This window comes from Macrobrachium rosenbergii, chromosome 28 (assembly GCF_040412425.1).
Source record: "Macrobrachium rosenbergii isolate ZJJX-2024 chromosome 28, ASM4041242v1, whole genome shotgun sequence".
NCBI classification, from domain to species: Eukaryota; Metazoa; Arthropoda; class Malacostraca; order Decapoda; family Palaemonidae; genus Macrobrachium; species Macrobrachium rosenbergii.
Genome location: NC_089768.1, coordinates 10437501 through 10447500, shown reverse-complemented (window position 1 = coordinate 10447500; position 10000 = coordinate 10437501). Strand labels below are relative to the sequence as shown.

The following is a 10000-nucleotide window of genomic DNA, read 5'->3' as shown; positions in this document are numbered from 1 at the left end:
TGTGTACTGACACTAACGAAGAAGCAGCACAATATAATTCTAAATACGCGGGTACTAAAAGTATTAGCAAAAGCTCCATTCAAATTCAGAGCTCACTGAAGATGGTTAAACTAGAAATTTTCAACATATGGTCTGAACCTTAAAAGGCCATTTTTGGGGAAGGACATTAGAATCCCTTGCAGACAATATCTAGCTTTCCGGCAACATCGGATGATAAGACATTAAGCGCTTTGAAAATGAAGGTAATGCCAAGTGCTGTCAAATATACAGAAAATCATTCAACACAGCGCTGAGCCTGAGCAGAGAATCGTGGAATGAGAACAAGACACAAGACTGACTAATCAACGTAGCCATTGTGGAAAATGTACAAGTGATTCAAAAGAGGATGGCATTCAAGACTCTTGAGTATGTGACAGTTATGCTAAGGGCCAAATTTCTTAACAATACCGTAGTAGGAATTTAAGCAACTGGACAGTAGTTTCAGTGACTGGGACGAGTATCTCAATCTCAGGCACGCTAACCAGCGAATGTTTCTACGATGAAAAAATGGACTTTTTAGCGTGAAAAGCCGTCAAACTGGTGAAGCCAGCTTCACCTCTAAATGCTCACCCTATAACATGACATCGGCTTGATGCCCCGTTAACATTAAAGGAAACGAAAAGTCTAAAGACTTTACGATAACCAAAACATATAAAGGACGCTCCAAGGTAGACATTGACTGCATTTTGATTCGGACCAGGTTAAAAATTAGAACCTAATCAGCATGGCCTTGTTACAAGAGCAAGATATAAACGTATGGCGATGGGAGAGAGGAGGAAGGAAGTGTTGTAGAAACTTGAAAACGTTATTATATTGTTTTCTATGAGGCGTGTTTAAGATATACCAGATTTTCTTACGACAAAACAAAGCGTTGTCCTTGATATTATAAGAAAATAAAGAAATTCTTACCGCATCAAGAAAATAAACTAATTCTTGCCACATTCAAACGCCACATGAGTAACTGAAGCGGCAGAGGTTAGGAATTAAAAGTATGTGTCTTCTCCTGACTACGTGGCTGAGACGCTGAAGCAGTCTAACCAAAGGTTAAAAGAGAGTGAAAGTTCTAACTGTCGGTCAACATATGCTTTAAAGGTAGACTTTATGATGTAAACAAAACGGGGTGCTGCTGTGAGAGGCGAATAAACGATGCCGGATTATTATTGTTATTATTATTTTTTTTTCCGAACGAAAATCGAGATTACTCGTACATTCGTTCACCGAGAGGTTGTGTGCAAGGAACAGGTGTAGGAAACAGTTACTGAAATGAGTGTGTGATCAGAGGACCAAAGATAGGTAGCTTCTCTGGATAGTTAGAAAAGCGATAACTGTGGAAAGGATGATATTGAATGTATCTGTAACAAGTGTTGGTCGAGTCTCTAGTTACGTCACAGCAAACGCACGCAAAGTAATCCCACCTGCGCATTGTTAACTTTAACTTTATCTGAAAGTAATCCCACCTGCACACAGCTAACTTTAACTTTATTTGCTGGCAAACTTAATTTCCTGTCAAACGCCAAAAGACCAATTTATATAATGCTGAGAAAGGTAAGGGTGAGAAATAAATTGGACTCCATTTATCATCCTTACCATTCTAAGCAAGGCTGTCACGTATAACAATACCTTTTCTAGTGACTTCCTACCACCTGCACATCTTTCATGAATTGGAAATTTAACTGGGAGAATCGCCATCCCGATCAAAGAGTGCAAGTATTCACTTTTCGACGTTGTCAAATATACTTTTATATTCTTATATTTCCAACAGCACCAATAAATGGCAACAAATGACAACACATAACAAAAGGCAACAACAGAATACTTATAACTCGGAATTAACTTGAAGGCTAATTAAGCTGCCTTACCATTTTTCTCCTATATTTCATAACATTTTCCTTCTGCTCCGACAGTCTTCGATCTTGGACGAATTATTTGCCGCTTTTAATTTTGCTCCTTCTTCAATTTTTTCTATCGGATGCTTCTTCTGCTCTTTTGCCACTAACAAAATTCTTAATCCCCTAAGAACAATACGTTCACCCTTAACTAAAGCATCTTTCATTTATATCCTTTCAACCGCCTCTCAATAATTTATCAATAATCCTTGCACTTGGTTTTAATATTTTTTCATATTTTCTTCTCAAAGCGTGTGATTACGCTTTCTGAAAACTCGTTCGTCAATGCCGTTGCCCTTGCCAAATGGAAGTCCTGGGAAGAGAGAGAGAGAGAGAGAGAGAGAGAGAGAGAGAGAGAGAGAGAGAGAGATTAATACAATCAACTAACATACCAGCGCTTCGTCTTAATGGCCGAGTAAATGTGGTCCGTAAGAAAAATAATTGGCAATAAACTCTCGTTGACTCTAGTGTCTTTAGCAAATACAAGCTCGTTTGTGGATCGATAGACTCGGCCGCAAACTACAAGCTAGGGGTGAGGTATACTGTATAACAATTCCGCTTTGCCTTTCCTTCTCTGAGCAGCAAGAAATGGCGAATCAAGTCACGGACAGTTAAAAGAGAAAATCTCGAACCTGAGTGAAAAACGTCCCGGAAAGTTTATAAATACTCCAGAATTGTGGCAACGACTGTAATTCATAAATTTTTTCTTTTGAAAGTTACGTTCTGAAAACTCCGCGGTGTCTGATACTAGAACACTGTTGGAAAAACATTCTGACGCCTTTCATCGTAATACTTGAAACTGATAGTGGTACCCCTGTACACTATGTGAACTATGAACTGCATTAACCAGGACTGAGATGTGCAGTTTTCACCGGCAAGGAACCATCCAATCATATTACAATCTAAAACGACAAACTGCAAGGAATCATTCAATCATATCACAATCTAAAACGACAAACTGCAAGGAACCATCCAATCATATTACAATCTAAAACGACAAACGGCAAGGAACCATCCAATCATATTACAATCTAAAACGACAGACGGCAAGGAACCATCAAATCATATCACAATCTAAAACGACTTCTGATGAACAAGTCATTATTTACTGATGTCAACCTTTTAATTTATGCAGGAACAGCGAGAGAGAGAGAGAGAGAGAGAGAGAGAGAGAGAGAGAGAGAGAGAGAGAGAGAGAGAGAGAGAGAGAGAGACTCTTTACCAAAGTGATACCGTCATTATTCATAATGAGCTAACTTTCTCATGGAACAAACCGAAATCCAATGGATTTGTCTAGTAACCTTCCACAAAACTCAGTATAAATAAAAGGTGAGGGAAAGAAAGGAGTAGAACCATGGATATACACACACACACATGTATATATATATATATATATATATATATATATATATATATTGTATATATACTGTATATACTGTATGCACAGAGTAGATATAATTTGTACCAAATCACAATAAAAATTTTACTATATATGTCTGATGAAAACAGACAACAGAAATAAAAAAAAAGGCTGATACAGGATGAAAAATCAACATGCAAGTGGAAGTACGTATATGTGTACTCTCTACAAGGGGAACTCTTACATAATAGTACGAAAGGATATTGCACAAAAGTTACTGCACAGCCCAAGGTTTGGGAACGCTAGTTGTATGGTCACTGCCCGGCATGAATAGAGCAACTACATGTGCAACATGAGATGACCCAGCAACCACATAAAAGACGCTGATATTTCCACTAATTATTGACAGGGGGATGTTAAGCTCTCCTCACTAACGATATTCCAAGCAATAATTGTAAGAAGGGGGATGTTGAGCTCTCCTAACTTGCATATACCAAGCAATAAAAAGCAATAATTGTATAAAATGGGGATGCTGAGCTCTCCCCACTGACGATATTCCAAGCAATAACTGTATCAAAGGGGATGTTGAGCTCTTCCCACTAACGATATTCCAAGCAATAATTTTATATAAGGGGATGTTGAGCTCTACCCACTAACGATATTCCAAGCAATAATTGTATAAAAGGGGGATGTTGAGCTCTCCCCAATAACGACATTCCAACGAATAACTGTATAATACGGGAAGTTGATCTCTCCCCAATAACGATATTCCAAGTAATAACTGTATAATAGCGGATGTTGAGCTCTCCCACTAACGATATTCCAAGCAATAATAATAAAAGGGGGATGTTGAGCTCTCCCCAGTAACGACATTCCAACGAATAATTGTATAATAGGGGATGTTGAGCGCTCCATAATAAAGATATTCCAAGCAATAATTGTATAAAATGGGATGTTGAGCTCTTCCCACTAACGAAATTCCAAGCAATAATTGTATATACGGGGGATGTTGAGCTCTCCCCACTAACGACATTCCAAGCAATAATTGTATACATGGGGGATGCTAAGCTCTTCCCACTAACGATACTCCAAGCAATAATTGTATAATAGGGGATGTTGAGCTCTACCCAATAACGATATTCCGACCAATAATTGTATAAAAGGGGGACTGTTTGAGCTCTCCCCACTTATGATATTCCAAGCAATAATTGTATAAAAGATGTTGAGATCTCCCCACTACCGATACTCCAATCAATAATGTATAAGAGGGGGATGTTGCACTCTCCCCACTTATGATATTCCAAGCAATAATTGTATACACGGAGGATGTTGAGCTCTCCCCACTAATTATATTCCAAGCAATATTTGTATAAAAGGTTAATGTTGTGCTCACCCCACTAACGATATCCTAAGCAATAATTGTATAAAAGGGGGATGTTGCGCTCTCCCCACTAACTATATTCCAAGCAATAATTGTATAAAAGGGGATGTTGAGCTCTTGCCACTAACGATATTCCAAACAATAGCTGTATAAAAGGGGAATGTTGTGCTCACCCCATTTACGATATCCCAAGCAATAATTGTATAAAAGGGGATGTTGTGCTCTGAACACTAACGACATTCCAAGCAATAATTGTATAAAAGTTGGATGTTGCGCTCTCCCCACTAATGATATTCCAAGCAATAATTGTAAAATAGGGGAATGTTGCGCTCTCCCCACTAACGATATTTCAAGTAATGATTGTATAAAAGGGGATGTTGAGCTCTCCCTAAAAACAACATTCCAAGCAATAATTGTATAAAAGTGGGATGGTGGGCTCTCCCCAATAACGACATTCCAAGCAATAATAGTATAAAAAGGGTGACGTTACCCTCTCCCCACTAACGATATTCCAAGCAATAATTGTAAAATAGGGTGATGTTGCGCTCTCCCTACTAACGATATTTCAAGCAATAATTGTATAAAAGGGGATGTTGAGCTCTCCCCAATAACGACATTCCAAGCAATAATTGTATAAAAGGGGATGTTGAGCTCTCTCCTCTAACAATATGCCAAGCAATAATTTTATAAAAGGAGGACGTTGCACTCTCCCCACTAACGATATTCCAAGCAATAATTGTAAAATAGGGGGATGTTGCACTTTCCCCACAAACGATATTCCAAGCAATAATTGTATAAAAGGGGGATGTTGTGCTCTCCCTACTAACGATATTCCAGGCAATAATTGTAAAATAGGGTGATGTTGCACTCTCCCCACTAACGATATTTCAAGCAATAACTGTATAAAAGGGGGATGTTGAGCTCTCCCCACTAACGACATTCCAAGCAATAATTGCCTAAAAGAGGGATGTTGCACTCTCCCCAATAACAACATTCCAAGGAATAATTGTATAAAAGGGGGATGTTGCGCTCTCCCCACTAACGAAATTCCAAGCAATAATTGTATAAAAAAGAGATGTTGTGCTCTCCCCACTAACGATATTTCAAGCAATAACTGTATAAAAGGGGGATGTTGAGCTCTCCCCACTAACGACATTCCAAGCAATAATTGCCTAAAAGAGGGATGTTGCACTCTCCCCAATAACAACATTCCAAGGAATAATTGTATAATGGGGGATGTTGCGCTCTCCCCAATAACGACATTCCAAGCAATAATTGGGATGATGAGCTCTCCCTACTAACGACATTCCAAGCAATAATTTTATAAAAGGGGTATGTTGAGCTCTCCCCACTAACGACATTCCAAGCAATAATTGTATAAAGGGGCATGATGAGCTTTCCCCACTAACGACACTCCAATAAATAATTGTATAAAAGGGGGATGTTTGCGCTCTCCCACTAACGACATTCCAAGCAATAATTGCATAAAAGGGGGATGATGAGCTCTCCCCACTAATGACATTCCAAGCAATAATTATATATAAGGGGGATATTGAGCTCTCCCTACTAACGACACTCGGAGCAATAATTGTTTAAAAGGGGGATGCTGAGCTCTCCCCACTAACGAGGAAATGAAAGTTGGGGTTTGTGTGCGTGTGTACTTACCTTAGCGAAGTGCGAGTGTGTTCGTGTGTGTGTTCGTGTGTGCTTGTGTGCCTGTAACAAAGACGAAGCACGTGAGTTTTTTTTCTCTCTCACCAGCAAAAGGACAGCTGAAAGGCAAGGGAAATCATGCTAGGACACCCCAGAGAAAGGACCCAAAAGCTTGGAAGTATCTTATTTTTCTTAACAAGATAAATTCGCTAAATCTGGAACTTTGATTAATATCAAATATAGAATTTGTTGTACAAAATACTGATCGAAGAGCCTTAGTGACTGCCATTTCCTTAGATGAGAAGATATATCTGGTTATATAATATAACGAGCGATAAAGAACATGAAATTTGGTATCTGACAATGTAGTTTCAGCTTTGAAAAAAAAACGTACTAATTCCTTATCGCTTCGGAGAAATTCGTCTCAAATGCTAAACGGTGGTTTATTATTTATTACAGCACGCAGCCTCTATTTCATGCCGAGTAATACTTGCCGTGGACGCGATCAATAACACATCATTCGTAAATATATCATAGGCAGGATTATGAATTTCAGTCCCACAATTTATACGCTGGCATAATCAATTGGATAACTGATTCATTATACACATCACAGTTGCACTTAGGATCTGATTTGAAGTAATAATAATAATAATAATAATAATAATAATAATAATAATAATAATAATAATAATAATAATAACGAAAAGTATGGCTATATTTTGCGAATTTATCTTATACAGGATCTTTTCTATTTTCCCTATAATTCGCTTTTCAGGCTCAGCGATGTTGGTCAGCAACTGGCCAATATTCAAACCGGAAAAGGACTGTGAGATGGGGGCAGTGTTTTTATTGAATTATTCATTCAAAAAATCCGTAGATTTCTCCGTGGTCTCCCTCATCTCACACTGTCCTTTTCCGATATGAATATTGGCCAGTTGCTGACCAAAATTGCTGAGCCTGAAATGCGAATTACAAGGAAAATAGAGAAGATCCTGTATAAGATAAATTCGCAAAATACAGCCATCCTTTTCAATAAGACATGTCTGAAAGAGGGCCTACTCCCCTCAAATAATAATAATAATAATAATAATAATAATAATAATAATAATAATAATAATAATAATAATAATAACACTAATCGCAGCAAAATCTGAGATTAACATTTCAAATCTGCAATGCTGACAACTATGAATACCGTCTGAACTTGTTGCGATATGATATAAAACATTCAACACTGTTCATACCAAATGTTCCAGTTAAACCAATTATTATAATACAGTTATTATATAACTCAAATAAATTCTTTGCACTGATAACCTTACATAAGTTGGTTCTTGGGATCTGGAGTCGCTTAAAACCCCAGAGAAGCAGCAGGGGCCATCAAAATTGTCGAAAGGCCCGGGATACAAAAGAAAGGAATGTTAACGAGAGGATGCTGCTTACCTGAAATCGCCATCTTCATAATCGGCACTCAGCACTAGTTCCATTCAAGCTTAGTAAATCAATTACTCTGGGAATACATGAACACCAACAAAATAATCAGTTACTCTGAGAATACATGAACACCAACAAAATAATAATTGACTCTGAGAATACATGAACACCAACAAAATAATCAATTACTCTGAGAATACATGAACACCAACAAAATAATCAATTACTCTGAGAATACATGAACACCAACAAAATAATCTATTGCTCTGAGAATACATGAACACCAACAAAATAATCAATTACTCTGAGAATATATGAACACCAACAAAATAATCAATTACTCTGAGAATACATGAACACCAACAAAATAATCTATTGCTCTGAGAATACATGAACACCAAAAAAATAATCTATTGCTCTGAGAATACATGAACACCAAAAAAATAATCAATTACTCTGAGAATACATGAACACCAAAAAAATAATCAATTACTCTGAGAATACATGAACACCAACAAAATAATCTATTGCTCTGAGAATACATGAACACCAACAAAATAATCATTGCTCTGAGAATACATGAACACCAAAAAAATAATCAATTACTCTGAGAATACATGAACACCAAAAAAATAATCAATTACTCTGAGAATACATGAACACCAACAAAATAATCTATTGCTCTGAGAATACATGAACACCAACAAAATAATCATTGACTCTGGGAAAATATGAACACCAACAAAATAATCATTGACTCTGAGAATACATGAACACCAACAAAATAATCATTGACTCTGGGAATACATGAACACCAACAAAATAATCATTGACTCTGGGAATACATGAATACCAACAAATAATCAATTACTCTGAGAACACATGAACAACAACAAAATAATCGTTTACTCTGGGAATACATGAACACCAACAAAATAATAATTCACTCTGGGAATACATGAACACCAACAAAATAATCACTGACTCTGGGAACACACGAACACCAAAATAATCAATTTCTCTGAGAATACATGAACACCAGCAAAATAAAATTGACTTCGAATACATGAACACCAGCAAAATAATCATTGGCTGTGGGAATACATGAACAACAAAATAATCATTGAGTCTGGGAACACATGAACACCAACAAAATAATCATTGACTCTGGGAATACATGAATACCAACAAAATAATACATTTCTCTGAGAATACATGAACACCAGCAAAATAATACTGACTCTGCGAATACATGAACAACAAAATAATAATTGAATCTGGGAATACATGAACACCAACAAAATAATCATTGACTCTGGGAATATATGAACACCAACAAAATAATCAACTACTCTGAGAATACATGAACACTAGCAAAATAATCATTGACTCTGAGAATACATGAACACTAACAAAATAATCAATGACTCTGGGAATACATGAACACTAACAAAATAATCAACTACTCTGAGAATACATGAACACCAGCAAAATAATCATTGACACTGGGAATACATGAACAACAAAATAATCACTAAATCTGGGAATACATGAACACCAACAAAATAATCATTGACTCTGGGAATACATGAACACCATCAAAATAATCATTGACTCTATGAATACATGAACACCAACAAAACAATAAATTACTCTGGGAATACATGAACACCAACAAAATAATGATTGACTCTGGGAATATATGAACACCAACAAAATAATCATTGACTCTGGGAATACATGAACAACAGAATAATCACTGACTCTGGGAATACATGAACACCAACAAAATAGTCATTGACTCTGGGAACAAATGAACACCAACAAATAACCAATTACTCTGTGAAAACATGAACACCAGCAAAAAAGTAATTGACTCTGGGAGTACATGAACACCAACAAAATAATTTATTCTGAGAATACATGAACACCAACAAAATAAACACTGACTCTGGGAATACACGAACACCAACAAAATAATTTACTCCGAGAATAAATGAACACCAACAAAATAATCATTGACTCTGGGAATACATGAAATACACGAACACCACCAAAATAATAATCATCGACAGCTTCGGTAAAATGACGAAAGTTGATGTTTATTTCCGTTACACAAACAAGACTCAGCAAAGAAGACAAGTTACAATCGAGTTCGTTGTCGTTTTTAGAATTCTTGGTAAAAGTCATTTCCTCTCAAAAGCATTTCGCTCTTCGCTACTGTATACAAACCATTAGACCGTG

The 10000-nt window shown here is 36.8% G+C and overlaps 1 protein-coding gene across 1 annotated transcript in view; it reads left to right on the top strand.

The window, feature by feature from the left end:
- The window catches only part of LOC136853874 (uncharacterized), a 19361-nt gene extending 12209 nt beyond the window's left edge, over positions 1-7152 (top strand). Inside the window, exon 5 of the mRNA XM_067129799.1 lies at positions 7098-7152. Within this exon, the coding sequence (XP_066985900.1) occupies positions 7098-7152 (55 nt within the window). The remainder of the gene's footprint in view (positions 1-7097) is intronic.
- The last annotated feature ends 2848 nt before the right edge of the window (positions 7153-10000 follow it).